The 17,341-nt window shown below is 40.6% G+C and overlaps 1 protein-coding gene across 10 annotated transcripts in view; it reads left to right on the forward strand.

The window, feature by feature from the left end:
* Positions 1-17,341, forward strand: part of THRB (thyroid hormone receptor beta) — a 273,610-nt gene that overhangs the window by 143,364 nt on the left and 112,905 nt on the right. Inside the window, exon 1 of one of the 10 annotated variants that reach the window (XM_054019950.1) lies at positions 6,114-6,191. The exons of the other annotated variants lie outside the window; for them this stretch is intronic. Within the exon in view, the coding sequence (XP_053875925.1) occupies positions 6,189-6,191 (3 nt within the window). The 5' untranslated portion in view covers positions 6,114-6,188. Of the gene's footprint in view, positions 1-6,113; positions 6,192-17,341 lie in introns of those variants that run through there. 10 annotated transcript variants of the gene reach the window in all.

Genomic DNA, 17,341 nt, shown 5'->3' on the forward strand with positions numbered 1-17,341 from the left:
AAAGAAATCTGTGGGGAACACACGCCCCTTCCTGGGCAGCCCGGGCATGTCTGCTGGGAGTAGTCGGCAGCAGAGAGCAGATCACCGTGGAGGGGAGGAGGGAGGCTGGGTGTGCATGCGCCTCTGTGGAGAGACATTAAGCAGGTGGGGTTGGGCCCATGCCTGTGTTAACAACGAGTGAGAGAGACTGACTCTGTCCATCTTGCTCACTGTTGCAGTATCCTGGGCTTGGAGGCGTAGGGCTGTGTGAAGCAGACTCTGTCCCCAAGGCAGAGCAGAAATTTAACAACTAAGCAGGCAGGCTGCTAATGTTCCCATTGTCAGTTAATTGTTCACATTCTTAGTCAATTAAAAAGAATGAGGAGTACTTGTGCCACCTTAGAGACTAACAAATTTATTTGGGCATAAGCTTTTGTGGGCTAAAACCCAAGACTCCTTTACCTTGCCAGAGTGCTGCAAGGGAGACTTATTGTAAATGACAGTAATGGAATCCTCAGCTGGAAGGTCTATGTGGTTTCTCGCTTTTTTTCCCTGTGCCAGAGAGGCACAATGGGGTTAGATTACAGCTCAGGATCTATTTTACTTACCCATTTAAAAAAAATACAGGACAATGATTAGCAAAACTGTATGACTTTCAGGTGTGAAATTCTGAGCCATTTAAAGCGACATTCTACTTTACAGAACACCAAAATAAAGGTAATGTAATTAAAATGAAAATCCAGGATTATAATTGGAATGCAGGGTAGTGGTTACCAAGTATTTATAACTTAACTTTCATATGTTTAGGAAATGCTGAGCAGTTATTGTGATTTTTTTTTCTGCATGGTCATTTAAATAAATTACCAAAATAAGTGAAATTGGTGTGATTATATTGCACTATTTTGACAAATAAAATATGCAGAATTTTACAGAATTTTGCATTTTTGGTGCATATTCCCTCAGGAGTATCCATTGTTTGGTCTGGAGTAGTGGCTGCAGCCCACTGCACCCCCTCACACAAGATTTCAGGTAGGTTGATCTGCACTGATTCAGTAGTCATGTTCCACTTTGTTGCAGGCCGCCCCCACCCCTCCGCCATGCTTTTGCATTCAGATTGCCACCATGGAGCAGGGTTCTGCAGTGTGTAGAGGGTCTAATATTCCCTTGCTGTGGGATGTCTGAGGTGGGTCCACTCACCTCTTCAAACATGCACACAGAAGAAACTGTTTCTTCTGTGTTTCAGACTTTGTATACATGGGGACCAGGCTAGGTGACCCAAGATTCCATCCTGAATATTTCTTTTGTGGGGAGTTGAATTTTCAATTGTGTTTAAAAGAGAGAAAAAATATTCTTTATATTTTGAAATAAGAGTGCGTTTTAAAGGATTCTTGAAATATTGAAGAAACCTTTATGGGAAGGTGATCTGCTCATGGTTTATTTAAACTTACTTTCACACCAACAATCTATTCTAGGTACCTGTTTCTTTCAAAATAAAATATTGTAGCAGGGCTAGCTTACGTTTTACTTTCAAACATTTCTGAAAGATGAGTTGGTTAAGAAATTGGACCCCTCTTCTCCCTTTAATGTGTGTGTGTGTGTGTGTGTGTGTGTGTCAAAGAGAAGGGAAGGACAATTTATCAACACAGTTTCTCTGCCATTTGATTAAATGTTTGAATATTGTAGTTGTCAACAGCTCCTTGTATTCTCATTTGATAAAGTTCTCCTGAAGTTTTGACATTCAGCTGAAATGTTTGAAGAGATATCAACCAACATAATTCTGTTTCTAGAGTAAATCCTATCTTGGTGCTTGAAATCTAAATGGCTTGACATTTTTCATATAGTATTTATAATGCTGCTTACGAAAGCCTGTAATAAAGCCTTCATTTGTTTACTCGCCAACCTTCCTGTTTGGCCAGAAACCATTCTGGCTTAAACCTTCAAGCTGGGCTTCTGTCCATTTTTCTTGAGTCTCTCTCATTCCCTCCCTTTTCTTCACCAGAATTCTGGAAGATAGTCAGAAGGGCTTTAATTTCTTGAGCAAGTCAGTTCTTTCAGCTATTTTGGCATTCTTCTAAATGTTCCTGGCCCAGCCCTGAATTTCAGAGCTTAACAGCCTACCATAGACTTGCTAACATCATCAAGAGAAGTCAGGAGTATTGCTTGCTTGGCTTAGTGTCACTGCAGGAAAAACATCTTTTGGCAATTTTTGATGAAAACAAAATCTAAAAACAAATGGGTGGTAACTTTGTCACTCCTCTGAGATCTTGGACAAGAAGAAGAGAATTAAATGTTGTGCGCACTGTAACTCGCTTTAAATGGTGCTAAGGGGTCAGGAAGGGTGACGGATGAGTTACTAGATACTCTTGAGTTAAGTGAGTGTCAGGAAACTTGCTCAGGGGCAATAAACAAAAGTGATGAAACAGGGAGAAAACAGGTTAATGGGCGCGGTGGGCAGGGAAGCATAGGAATATGATATCAGAATATAGGCGGCGGGTTATATTCTTTTGCGGTGCCTGAGCTCCAGCAATATTCAGGGCCGGGGGCCCTGCTCCAGCAATATTTAGAGCTGGATCTCCCCCCCCCCCCCCAACCCGGCCACGTCCCTCCCTGGAGCGGGTCCCGGCCTCCACCTGCCCCCCCCCCCATCCCTGCCCGAAAGACAGCAGCACACACCTCTCCAGGGCCTGCTTGTGCTGCCAGAGTAGCACATTCCTACACGGAGCCCTGCTCCGGGCAGCAACTGCTGTCTGCTGTCCCGGGGTCCTAGTGCCCCCCACCCACTAATGGGAAGGCAGGCTGCCCTTACCCTGCCCTTCCGCCCTAGCCCTGAGCCTCTCCAACGTCTCAAACCCCTCATCCCCCCAGAGCCCTCATCCCCCTGCACCCTAATCCTCTGCTCCATCCCTGAGCCCCCTCCTGCATCATGAACCCCTCATCCTCAGTCCCAACCCTCATCCCCCCGCACCCTAATCCTCTGCTCCATCCCTGAGCCCCCTGCTGCATTATGAACCCCTCATCGTCAGACCCACAGCCCTCACCCCTGCACCCCCTCCTATCCCCAAACTCCCTCCCAGAGCGTGCACCCCCTCCCCCTTCCCACACACCCCCTCCTGCCCTCAAACTCCCTCCCAAAGCCTGCACCCCGTCCCGTTGCACCGCCTCCCACCCCCAAACTCCATCCCAGAGCCTGCACCCCTCACCCTCTCCTGCACACCCACCTCCTGCCCCAGCCCAGAGTCTGCACCCAGCACCCAAACTCCATCCCAGAGCCTGCACCCTGCACCCCTTCTGCACCCTAATCCCCAGCCCAGGGCCTGCACCCCAGACCTCCTCCCCCCACTCAATCCCCCTCCCAGAGCCTTAGGCAGGTGTGGGGGAGTGGAGTTTGGGGGGGCAGAATTGGGGGGGGGGGCGGGTTCTGGGCACCACCAAAATTTCTACAAACCTGCCACCCATGTATCAGAATCATATCTAGTGAAATTAACAATAAAAAGGAGGACGCTGAACAGGCCAGTGCCCATGCGGCAAAGGCTCAGTGCTAGAGACCTCAGTTTAATTTTCAACTCTGGTCACTAGTTCCTACAGCAGGGCTAGCCTTGCTTCAGAAGCCCACACTGAGCCCCAGTGGGAAGGATCGGTCAAGGAATCATATTCAGCTCTGTTCACCAGAAGAAAGGTCACTCAATGTGAGTGTAGGGAAAGGAGTTCAAACTTGGAGTTCAGGTGACAGCGTATAGGGAGTTTTTCATGGGGAAAGGAGAGCAAAGCCTTATAGCAAACTCAAAAGTGAAAGGTACTCCAGGAAAACCAGCTGATAAATTCCAGTCAGGGCTCAAATTGCTGTAGCGATGGGTAACCTTTACTTTTTAGCAGGCTATCAAATCCACACAAGCGGTTGTTTTGATACACGATACAGCAGTGCTGCTTGAGGGAGATGAATGCAAAAATAGCCCAGTAAAGGACATTCGGCAAGGTGCTTTGCCTTCTTAGAAATTCAGACTATAAAATTAGCTAAATTAGTGAGAAGGGGGAAAGGTACATATACATATATCACTCAGCTGCCTTTTAGTTTTTATAAAAGAAAAAGTTGTGTCCCTATCTATCAAGCTCTTAACAAAACATACCAATTGCACCTTGAAATGGAGATTTAACATCTAGCCCGGAATTGGGTGGCAGCATGTAGCTGCACCACCTCAGGATCAGCCAGCTCCAGAAAAGAACTGTGAATCACCGTTCCTTCTCTGTTCTCCCTTGCTCCTGGAGCAAAGGAAGTTATTATAGCCCTTTACGGGTACAGCTTACTTCCCCCATTCTACCAGCACAGCTCTACTCTGCCTGCTTCTCACTCACTCATGGGCAGAGGAGCAGAGTAACGGCCCTGCAGAGCCTCCCCTACAGCCAAAGTGGCAATCCAAACAAACAGTGCAGGTGGGAGGAGAGCAGCTGATGATGCCTTGCTCCTCAACATGGCTGTATTTAGGGCCAGTGACCATCTTGGTCTAAGAGCATGTGTGGTTGATTTCTAAATGGTTTATCATCATCTTTTTTGTGGTTGGTGACATCTGTTTTACGTGTCATTATTAAATACTGTATCTTAAAGGCACAAATGGGAAGATACTTTGTCAAAACTCAACAAAATGACTCAAAACGAGATGGACTACAAGACATAATCTAGAAAATCCATTATACATAAAGAAGATATTTAAATTCCTTGATGTTTATAATCTGGCATTAACAAATCATAGTAACACAATACATGTATAAACATGAGGATAAGGGAAACGGAAATTTGGGTTAAATATGTGAAACAGCTGAGAATTAGGAACAATGCTGTTTTTTCATTGTTGGTCTTCCTACTGCTATTCAAGGTTTCAGGGGTGACCAGTCCTCTGTATTGCATGAGGAGAAAGTGTGTGTGTGGAGATGTAGATTCCCACTTAATAAAAACTCTTGCATGACTTTTCACATTTCAGGATTATTAAATTCATGTGAAAACATGAGTGAGTGAGTCAGAAAATATGTCAGTGGGTGGCTGAATAATGAGCTTCTAGGTAAACAGAAGAACAGAGCTAATGAATAGCTTTATCCTTTAGCTCTGGTAGCCAAAGTTCTTCATACTGGAGGGAATCTTCCTTCACATTATCCTTCACCACTCTTCTGGAGAGACTGTCTTAAGTTGCCAGACTCATTCAGGTTGTGACCTCTCTGCTGAGATCACTAATTTGTGCCAATATTGGTGGTGTTTTTGCACTGTCAACACCTGCCCACTAAGAACTGAACTAAAGAAGTGGACTAAATCAACCAGCTTATTTCATATAGATCACTGAATTGTCATCAGATGGCAATGACTATCAATCCCTACAGTCCTGGGCTGTTTCAAACCAACAGCCTAGACATTAAAAGGCTTATTTTATTTTTAATGTGGGGATATACCTATCTCATAAAACTGGAAGGGACCCTGAAAGGTCATTGAGTCCAGCCCCCTGCCTTCACTAGCAGGACCAAGTACTGATTTTGGCTCAGATCCCTAGGTGGCCCCCCTAAAGGATTGAACTCACAAGCCTGGGTTTAGCAGGGCAGTGCTCAAACCACCAAGCTATCCGTCCCCAACAGTGTCCAGTTTCCACTTAACTGATAGTTTTTTACAAAACGGGCTAAGGGGGGGGGGGGCGCTCATATTAGCAATTCAGGAGATTGATGTCCACCTTGCATTAGGCATGGGAAAGGGGCAGAAGTGAGATGCTGCTAAAACTTCAAAAAGGGCCAAGGCTGTTAATAACAGCGAGGAAGATTTTGTCATCATTTAGCTATTGACTGATTGGGAGTGCATGGGTGTAACAGAGAGCAGAGTTTGGCCTCAACTGTGGTGAGGGAAGGGGTGGAGTTTTGGCAATGAAGGGAAAGGTATGAAGCGTCTCATAACATTGTATTACATGTGCTGTTACAGCACGGTGTGCTAGTGTTTCTGCCTCTTGCTGGCCTCTGGGAGCTTTATTAGTGAATGTTTTTAAAAGAAGTGTTGGCACAAGAGATCTGATTGTTTATTTCACAATCCCTGAAGTCTCTTGGCTTCTTTTTCCTCCTTATTTTCTCCCCTATGTGGGGTGGAGCGCTGAGTAGAGAACAGACTGGAGAAGAGAATATGGGCTCCCTAAGACTGTTGACTTGAGAGGTGCTATCAAATTGTCTTCCCTTGGCAACAATTTATCATGGTGAGTTATTCCTTCCCTTTTTTCCTGTTGCTGGTTTGCAGGCACCATTCCAGTCGGTAGGTTAAGTTCTACATGTATGTTTCTCCTCTTTTTCTTGTTCAGGGTGTAATTATAGGGTAGGGGGTTTTAAAAAAAAGGAAGGCCAGCCAGCTTCTGGTGGGTTTTCCTCAACCTAGGTCCTAGAACAAGAGCGAGTCAGATAGGGAGAGACACACACAGACAGGCAATTCTGTATTAAGTAACTGCTCCCTTCCCCCAGCTCAGAAACGTTCTGAAGAGTTATGAATTACAGCTATTTCATTAAAGTCTATCTGAAGTGTTACACAAGCTTTTTATGTAAAACACATGAATGTATTTACCCTGAGAATTCTGGATCTTTAAACTACCATAACAAGGAGGCAGTAGACATTAAAATGAGAGATCCTGAGAAGCTGGCAATGGATGTGAGTCAGTATAAACGAGTTATGGTGGCGTTAGTGATGTGCCAGTTCAGGAGAATGGCAACTCCCACTGAAAAGCAGAGCAAAAAAATAAAACCATTTTGTGTTTAGATTCATCCATAACTGAAAAAAGAGCACTTATCCATATGCTGTCAGCACTCATGGCATGGTTTAAATTTACAACAGAATTAATGCCCAAACATAGCTAAAGTCCAATAGTATAGTTCAGTATAACCTGTTAGCAGCAAACCAGGCAACACTAAAGCTGGGACTTTTGAGTCATTGGTTTGCCCTCTGGTGTTGAGATTATGGATCCAAGTGTACATATTTTAATTAAAACTTGTAAAATAATATATGATCTATCATAATTTGGATATTGAAAGGTTTGTCCTTATCCCCATGATATATCAAACCAATAATTCAGTTTTAAAGATGAGGTTCTACTTCATCCATGATTTTAACCTCAAAAGCTAGACTGACTTTTATACAGTGGACAAAATTTTTGAATTAGGCAGTCTTTCAGATTGCCTAAGCAGAGAAGAAAATATGCGTTGGCAAAAAAAAAAAAAAAAGGTAATTTTCCATCTAGATCTATCATAAGCAACAACAATAAAATCTAAGACAAAATTTTATTACGGTATTGTGAGCTATATATAGACAAAATGACTTCTTAACTACTTTTCTATAGTTTCTATCCAGTTAAACTAAGGATTATCCACTGTGGATTACATTTCTATTTCAGGATCATTATTCAGTTATTATGTCTGTTTGAACACTATAAGCAATTTTTAGTGCATAGTACGTCTTTTTATTGTGGCATCTGGCTTGCACCAGGTGATATTTGTATTGAAGTATTGTTCTTTTTCGAAAGAAAGAAAGGAATTAATCTTGACTCTTGTTTTTAACTATTGTTTTGTTTTTGTTATTTTATGTGTCTTTCTTTCTCCTCATTCCTTTCAGATTTACCTTGCGAACCCATGGAAAATTCTGTGTGTAATAATTTGATTTATGGGAAGCTTGTTTTTTTCCTAATTCTCTGTTTTGATTTGATCAGAGCTTTTCTGTTTTTTTTTTAATATAAATAATTGAACTTACAAAAGGGTATTATGATTACTGCTAGAGATGGGTCTGGATTCTAACATTCTGATCTAGACCTGAGTTTTCCCAGAATTTGCTACTCTTCAGACTTGGGATTTTGATCAGCCCATTAGCAATAATCCGTCATAGAAACTAGCTACAAACGTCTGAGTCTGGATTCTGAATAGAATTTCTTTAGAATTCCAGGGAGCTGGGTTTTGGTTTGAGCCCTTCTCTACAAACCGTGGTCATGAGCAGAGCAAACATCCTAAAAAGACATGTGCATGGTTTGTAGTGATGGGCTGAAACCAGAAATGTTATGGGTCATCAGGCATTTTTACCATGAACAATACATGTTTTGAGAAATTATCATTTTATAAAATTGTAGCTGTAAAAAAGAAACATAGGGGAAAGTTCTTCTGAAAACAAACACTAGCAGAAGAGGAGTACGTTGTAGTTCAAAACTTGTCACTCTTAACAACCGAAATTGATCTGACAAAAGTTATTACTTCACCCACCTTGCCTCTCTAATATCCTGGGACCAACTTGGCTGCAACAACACTGCAAACAGCACATTCCTTGGTCATTTCTTTCTTTAGACAAAGATGAAACTATAAAAAATAACAAATTATTAGTCTCCCCCCTCAATTTAACCATAATATAGGTTTCAAATGTGCCATTTCTCAGTTACAACCATCTGGAATAAGACTTCTCAGATTTATGTCTGACCTTATTTTTCATTTTCTTTACATATACAGTAAATGTATCTGAACAGTATGTATCTGAGCACCTCAAAGAAGATGTACATTATTCTTTATTCAAATTATTATTTTAATTTTTCTTTATTAGGTTGTTTCATGTTTCTCTGGTTTAGCTGTTGGGTACATAATCATGTCTCATGTCTTAACATGAGACAGCAAACAATAAAACAGGGTGTGAATAGCTGTAATGTTGCATTTGTGTGCCATCTTCTTACCAGTCAGCCAAAATTCTTTAGACATTACAATGAAAATTCAGTTTTAAATCATCAGTTTATGCAGAACTACAGTGGCAAGTACACCACCTAAAAGCGGTGCTTTATAAACATGAGGCTCTATGCCGGCATATGTTGCAGCTTCAGAATAGGATTGTATATGCATTTTTTTCAAACTTAGAACTCTTTCTTCCACATAAGCTCTTCAGAAAGTTACCTTCATCATATAAACTACTTTTTCCTCTTTCTTTTTTATTGCAATGGAGAAAGAGGTGAGGAATAGTGGGAAGGGGGAATTTTTATGTAATACCTTTGCTACCAGCCATAACATGTTCTGCATGTAGCCAGAAAAGTCACTCTTATGAGTGCACAAGGAGTGTATTAGAATGGTAATGTATGATATAGGTATTAATTTCACAATTCTAGGATTATCTAGCACCAAAAGACTAAGTTTAAATTGGCAAGCCAAGGAAATTAAGAATAAAAGTTGCCTTTCTGACCATACAGGCTAGGATATATGTGTACTTGAGTGAAAGACCTCCAATGAATATCTGCTCTAGGTACTTCAGGAAGTGATTTTGGGGGATTGAGTAGGTGACGCTCTTCCATCTGAATTAAAACTAACCAAATTTCCCAGCTCAGTGTAGAGGCAAGGTGCCATCTTTGGATGAGATTTCCATAAAATTAGGTCCCGACCATATGCAATCAGTGAAAGAGAACTTTTAGTAAGTACAGGTTTGTTAAAATCCTACTGGCCAACTCAGATAATTGCAGTATGCCCAACTAAATTCCCCCTGCAATTGTAATTGAATATGGCATTCTAAATTACTTCTTGCTAGAAATTGTGTAGACTTGATGTACTTCCATGTTTCACCCTAAAAGTGGCTGCATTCCAATGGTGTATGGTTGGAACTTTATCTGTAGCTGAACTACTGTACCTACCACTCATGGTTTGAGGTTTTAATTATATAACTTCTGTATAAAGGAAGTGATGATTCTCAGATAAAAGGTACTATGGAAGAGCTAAATATTATTATGCCACCCTGAACTCACTTTATTTTTCCTAGGTATGATCTAGGGACTTCTATAACATCGGTGCACAAAAAAAAAAAAAATCAACTGAGGACAGATTCTGAATGTCTTGTTTGTATCCAGAGTTGATATCTTGGAGGTAGAAGTTAGTAGTTAATTTTCTGTATTGACAATTGTATTTAAAAATAGAGCCACAAATATTTAAAAAACAAACAACAACAAGGCTGCTGTCTGTATAGAACCTTGTCCTGGAAAGAGTTATTCTTGTGAATAACTTTTTCACAAAAAAGTAGTCCTACGGAGTTATTTGGGACGGCTCAACTGGGGAGAGTTGCTCTCATGTAAACTTTTGCAGGATCAGAACCTTAGACTGTATTGTATTTCAGGGTTTGCAGATCTTAAAGGGGTTTGTGGATGGGTGCACCAAAAAATGCATACACACAACTATTGAGCTCAGCAAATCCTGTATTTATTCATGCAGGTGGGCATTTCAGGCACATATACAAATAAATAAATAAGTTTGAAAATGCTATTTTAGTGCTCATTTAACTTTATAGAATACATTTACAATTTTTTAATGTGTCTTGTTGGAAAAGGAAAGGTTTTATTTTTAACCTTTCAAATAGATTGCAATTTCAATAAAAGTGAAATAATCTGGATTATAATCAGTGATTTTCTGGACAAAAAGTACAATTCAAATGATACAATGTTCTATGAGTAGGTTACATGCATAATGATCCTAAATGTTATATGCCCATTACTTCAGTTCACACTCTCTCTTACTGTAGGAACCAAACCTCAGATTTTAATACAGTTACACATTTCCCAAGTTAAAATATAGAGATAAACTTGTGTTTATTATACTGTTTCATTTAGTTGAGTAGCCATTACTGAGGCTGGGTCCATATTTAGCATAGTACATTTCTACTGTGGTCTTTTATATGCTATGAATGAAATCTACTGCTGTGATATACAGATTGTTCATCAAATAAGTTTCAGAGTGAATTTAAACTTATTTATCTTTGAGAACAGCACATATCAAATTCATAACATTAATGAAATTGTGATATTTACCTTCTACCTGCAAGTGAAAAATTGTTTTCCAAAGCTAAGCAGTCTAAGTGCTGAATACTTGCACGTCCTTATTGACTTTAGCAGAAGTAACTGATGCTGCGAACCATTGAAAATTAGGTTATTTTTATTCAGGTTCCCAAATATGAGTTTAATCACCTAAATTTGACATGTATGTACATTTCATACTTGGGTGATTAAATCCATATATAGGTAGACTAAATTATGATTGACAGAGAGGACATCAGAAGTGGAAGAGAGATAAATAAGGCCTTGTCTACATGGGACAAATTGATCATAGCTATTTCAGCACAACTATTTGACAATAGCTATTCTAATATAATTTAGCTATTACATAAGAATATAAGAACAGCCACACTGGATAAGACCAATGGTCCATGTAGCCCAATATCCTGTCCTCTGACAGCAACCAGTGCCAGATGTTTCAGAGGAAATGAATAGAACAGGGCAAATTCAGAGTTCCATCCCCTGTTGTTCAGTGCCAGTTTCTGGTAGCTGGAGAATTAGAGACATCCAGAGCAGACTGAGTCTGACCATCTTGACCATGATAGACCTATCCTCCAGGAACTTATTTAATTCTTTTTTGAACCAAGTTGTACTTTTGCCCTTCGCAATATCCCCTGGCAAGGGGTCCACAGGTTGACTTTGCATTGTGAAGTACATTCTTACATTTGTCTTAAACTTTCTGCCTATTAATGCCATCAGGTGACTTCTAGTTCTTGTGTTTTGTGAAGGGATAAATAACACTTCCTTCTTCACTTTCTTCATACCAGTTGTGATTTTATAGACCTCTGTCATACTCCCGCTTAGTCATCTCTTTTTGTAAACTGAACAATCCCAGTTTTTTAATCTCTCCTCATATGGAAGATCTTCCACACCCCTAATAATTTTTGTTGTCCTTTTCTATATGTTTTCCAGTTCCAATTTATCTTTTTTTGAGACGGGGTGAGCAGAACTGCATGCAATGTTCAAGGTGTGGATATATCATGGATTTATACAGTGACATTATTATATTTTCTGGTTTTTATTATCTATCCATTTCTTAATGGTTCCTAACATTATAAACACTTTTGATTGCCACTGCATGTTGAGTGGATGTTTTCAGAAAACTGTCCACGATGACACCAAGATATTTCTTGTGTGGTAACAGCTAATTTAGACCCTATAATTTTGTATATATAGTTGGGATTATTTTTTCTAATGTGCATTACTTTGTACTTATCAACATTGAATTTCATATGCCATGTTGTTGCCCAGTCATCCAGTTTAGTGAGATCCCTTTGTAAGTCTTTGAAGTAAGCTTTGAATTTAACTTTGAGTAATTTTGTATCGTCTGCAAATTTTGCCACCTCACTGTTCACCCCCTTTTCCAGATCATATATGAATGTTGAACAGTACAGGTCCCAGTACAGATCCTTCGGGAGCCCCTCCATTTACCTCCCTTCACTGTGAAAACTGACCATTTATTCCTATCCCCTATCTTTTAACCAGTGACTGATCCAGGAGAGAACTTTTCTTCTTATCCCATGACTGCTAAATTTGCTGAAGAGCCTTTGGTAAAAGATCTAGTCAAAGGCTTTCTAAAACTCTGAGAATGCTATATCCACTGGATTACCCTTCCCCACATGCTTGACGACACTGTCAAAGAATTCTAATAGATTACTGAGGCATGAGTTCCCTTTACAAAAGTCATGTTGACTCTTACCCAACGTTTCCTGTTTGTGTCTGATAATTCTGTTCTTCAAACAATTTGCATGGTACTGAAGTTAGGATTACCAGCTGATAATTGCCAGAATCATCTCTGGAGCCTTTTAAAACATTACTGTTACATTAGCAATGCTTCTGTCATCTGGTACAGAGGCTAATTTAAGCCATAGGTTACACATCACAGTTAGTAGTTCTTCAGTTTCAAATCAGAGTTCCTTCAGAATTCTTAGGTGAAATATCATCTAGTCCAGATAACTTATTACTGTTTAATTTATCAATTTATTTCAAAACCTTCTCTGTTGACACCTCAATCTGGGACAGTTCCTCAGATTTGTCACCTCAAAAGTATGTTTCAGGTGTGGGGATCTCTCCCACATCCTCTGCAGTGAAGACCAATGTGAAGAATTAATTTTGCATCTCTGCAACAGCCTTGTCTTCCTTGAGTGCTCCTTTAGCACCTCAGTCGTCCAGTGGCCCTTCTGATTGTTTGGCTGGCTTCCTGCTTCTGATTAACTTAATTGTTTTTTCTCTTTAGTTTTTGCGTCTTTAGTTAGTTGCTCTCCAAATTCTTTCTTGGCCTGCCTTATTATATTTTTGACTTGCCAGAGTTTGTTCCTTTCTATTTTCCTTGGTAGGATTTGATTTCCAATTTTTAAAGGATGCCTTTTTGCCTCTAACAGCCTTTTTTATTTTGCTGTTTAGCCATGGTGGCATTTTGTTGGTCCTCTGACAAGGTTTTCCTTTTTTTTTTTTTTTTTTTTTTTTGATTTGGCGGGGTTGAGTGGTAAACATGTAATTTGACCCTATATTACTGTGTTTTTGAATAGTTTCAATGCATTTTCAGGCATTACAACCTTGTGACTGTTCCTTTTAATTTCCATTTAACTAGCTTCCTCATTTTTGTTTAGTTCCCTTTTTTTAAGTTAAATGCTAATGTGGTGGGTTTCTTTGAGATTTTCCACCCTACAAGGATGTTAAATTTAATTACATTATGGTCGCTAGTACCGAACAGTTCAGCAATATTCACCTCTTGGACCAGATCCTTTGCTCCACTTAGGATGAAATCAAGAATTACTTCTCTCCTTGTGGGTTCCAGAACAAGCTGCTTCAAGAGGCAGTCAGTTATGGTGTCTAGAAACTTTATCTCTGCTTCTCTTCCTGAGATGACATGTTCCCAGTCAATATGGGGATAGTTGAAATCCCGTTACTGCGTTTTCTGCTTTTGTAGCCTCTCCAATCTCCCTGAGCATTTCACAGTCGCTGTCACCATCCTGGTCAGGTGGCCAGTAGTATATTCCTTCTGCTATATTTTAATTGTTCAAGCATGGAGTTTCTATCCATAGTGATTCTGTGGTGCAGTTTTTTACTTTCTTTAATTCTATGCTTTCTTTCAGATATAGTGCCAATCCCCCACCAACACAATCTATTCTGTCTTATGTACTTTGTTCTCTGGTATTTTACCATGTGCTGTTGATTATCCTCATTCCACCAAGTTTCTGAAGTGCCTATTATATCAATATCCTCATTTAATGCCTAACATGAGTGAACTAGAGTGCTAGTGTTTAGACTTCTAGCATTTGTATGTAAGCATTTATACATTTTGTCAATATTTGGCTGCTTGCCTGCACATATTATATTTAAATGGGACTTTCATGTTTGACTGTTCCTCACTAGCTCCTATCTGTACTTTACCATCTTCTCTCCTATCCTCTTTACCAGGATATAAAGTTCTCCTTTTAATAAGTTCATCCCTAAAGGATGTCTCTGTCCAAATCGTGCGCTCTTCAACACCTGTCTGCTTTCCCCCAGCCCTTAGTTTAAAATATCCTCTGCAACCTTTTTAATTTTATATGCCAGCAGTCTGGTTCCATTTTGGTTTAGCTGGAGCCCATCCTTCCTGTATAGGCTCCTCCTTTCCCAAAAGATTCCCCAGTTCCTAATAAACCTAAATCCATCCTCCCTACACCGTCGTCTCATCCACATATTGAAATTGTGCAGTTTTGTCTGTCTTTTTGGTCCTGCTCAAGGAACTGGAAGCATTTCAGAGAATGCTACCAGGAAGGTCTTGGATTTTAATCTCTTACCTAGCAGCCTAAATTTGGCCTCTAGCAGCTCTATCCTACCTGTCCCTATGTCACTGGTATCTACATGTACCATAACAACTGGTACCTCCCCAGCATTGCACATGGGTCTGTCTTGATGTCTCGTGAGATCCACAGACTTCGCTGCCCCTGGGCAATTTACCATGCAGTTCTCCTGCTCATCACAAACCCACCTATCTATATTTTTATAATCAAATCCCCCATTATTATCTTGCTCTTTCTAGTAATTGGGGTCTCTCAGTGTATCTGAGGAGGTATCCTCAGTATAAGATGATACCATGACATCATCTGGAAGGAGGATCCCAATTCTTGGGTTGTTTCTCACCAGTGCAGCTTGATGTTCTCCTTTCCTGAGACTTTCATCCTCCCTAACAGCACAGAGGCTGTCAGCCTGGGGGTGAGACTGCTCTGTTGTATCCCTGAAAGTCTCCTCTATGAACCTATCTGTCTTAGTTCCTCCAGTTCAGCCACTCTGGCCTTAAGAGACTATACTGTGTCTATGAAGGCCATGAGTTGCTTGCTCTGCATGCATACACATGGCACCTGTACACAAGGCAGGTAATTGTACATGCTGCATTCAGTGCAATAAACTGGAAAGCCCCCACTGACTTTGCTGCTGGACTTCTGCCTGCATTTGTTTTAATTCCTGCAGGTTTTTTGGGAGGCAATGATTGGCCTAAGTTTAGAGTATGCTTGTTAAGTGTATCTGCCTCTCACGCTCCCCCACAAACTCCCCTGTTTGTTGCCCCTTTTTGCTGTTTTGGAATAATTTCCCTATGTGAATGCTGTATTCTGAAATAAAAAGGATTTTGTACTGGAATAGTCACTTATTTGGAATATAGTGTCCAAACAGGGAGCTATTCCAGAGCAGCTATAATGGAACCAGAAAAGCTATTGGTCAATATCCCCATGTTGACAAATCCTGACAAACTGTGGAGATGAAATCAGACATCTGCTAGTATTCAAAGGGTGCAAACAGAAAGAAGGGAGTATAGGTAATGGGTGAAATTAAGCAAAGGAAATACCTTCTTCTATTCACCTTACGTTAAATCTATTGCAGTGACTAACTCAGCGCATGAGTCATTTAAAACTAGACAGGTCAAAATATTCAGAAACATACCAGGATTCCTCCAAGAGGCAGTAGGTCCTTTTCGCTTTCATTTTCTATCATATCCCTTCTCTAAAAGCCTACCTGCCATGCCTCCAACACAAATTGCAAAAGTTACAACAGCCTCTGTGCTGCTGCTGGGTCCATATGGGTGGACCAAGCAAATCCTTGAGGATCAGCGCTAATGTTTATATAGAGAGAATGAAATTCACACCCATGCAGAGGGTCCATCACAAAGCCGTATATACCATGAAGCCACTCGTAAGCCCTTGCACATGGCTTAAATTTGGCTTCATTGGTGCAGGGAGCCTTATGTAGGTCACAGAGATGATATAATGTGCAAAATATCAACCATTTTTATGGTATTTAATAGTTCTCTTTCCATCAGTTGTAATAGCTTCTTGGAAACTTCAAGAAGACCTCCTTTCCCTTCCTCTTGCAAGTTTATTCTGACTTCCTAGCACTACACTACCAACAAAGGCTCTTTTATTTACTTTTCAGTCTTTGCACCCACATCACATAGTGGTGGACTTCATGTCTTAAGTATCTGAGAAATGGGCAAGACATCTCAACACATTCACCTTGTATCTTTTACAGACAGTCAGTTGTCTAGGTTGCCAGTATATCTTATTCAGTAACACATGACACAGTACAAAATATTGCAAAGATTTAGTGAACCCATTGTATATTCAATGGCAGGCCTGACATGTACTGGAAATTTGGGAAGGGAGTAAGAAAAGTAGAACATATTGAGTAATGCAATGCTATTCTAAAGTCAAACCACTGTAGGGCCAGGGATAGATATTAAAAAAAAAAAATTAAAGGATTTATTTGCAATTCAGAATCAAACCAAATGCAGAGGTAACAGAGGATTAGCTAGATTCACAAATGGACTTGGGCACCTAATTGCCACTTTAGGGATCTAAATCCCAGAATCAGGCTCCACTGAGATTCACAGCACCGCTGCTCAGCTTCCCCAGAACACTTTAGGAACATAAACTTGCTTGGTGCCTACATTTTTGCAGTAAATGTTCCTTAAGCACCTATGTATCTCTCTCTGGGCCTGCACACTGCAGCCCCATGCCAGGTGTCTGGATGCCTAAGCTCCAGAGTGATGCATGAACTGACGAAAGATAGGTTATGGGGTTTTCTGGTGCTGGCCTCACTCAGTCTCTCCTATGGAAGCAGTTACACTGTGAATAAATAATGAAAGAATCATTGGGTGAGAGAGAATGCAAGAGCACACACAGCATGAGAATAAGTCTGTAACCTGAAGGTCAGAGCACTCAGAGGACCTGGGAGATCCAGGATCCAGCCCCTTTGCCCAATGACTTTTTTAAAAATGATTTATTTACAGTGGAACAGCTTCAATAAGAGACTGCGGGAGCCCCAAATCCCACAGTGTAGTGGTTAGATTCCTTGACAACCAAATACACAACAAGAGTACTCACCTCAGAGGTGGCGGATCCCTATGCAGATCTCTCTTCAAATCCCTTTGTGCCCTCGGGGACTTTAATTGGGGGTCTCCTACTTGCCAAGGAAGTACCCTAATTACTTGCCTAAAAGTTGTGCAGGAGGTCCTTTTCCCTCTCTCACAGCCATTTGTGTAAGCTCGTCTA

The sequence above is a fragment of the Malaclemys terrapin genome, chromosome 2, assembly GCF_027887155.1.
Source record: "Malaclemys terrapin pileata isolate rMalTer1 chromosome 2, rMalTer1.hap1, whole genome shotgun sequence".
Classification (NCBI taxonomy): domain Eukaryota; kingdom Metazoa; phylum Chordata; order Testudines; family Emydidae; genus Malaclemys; species Malaclemys terrapin.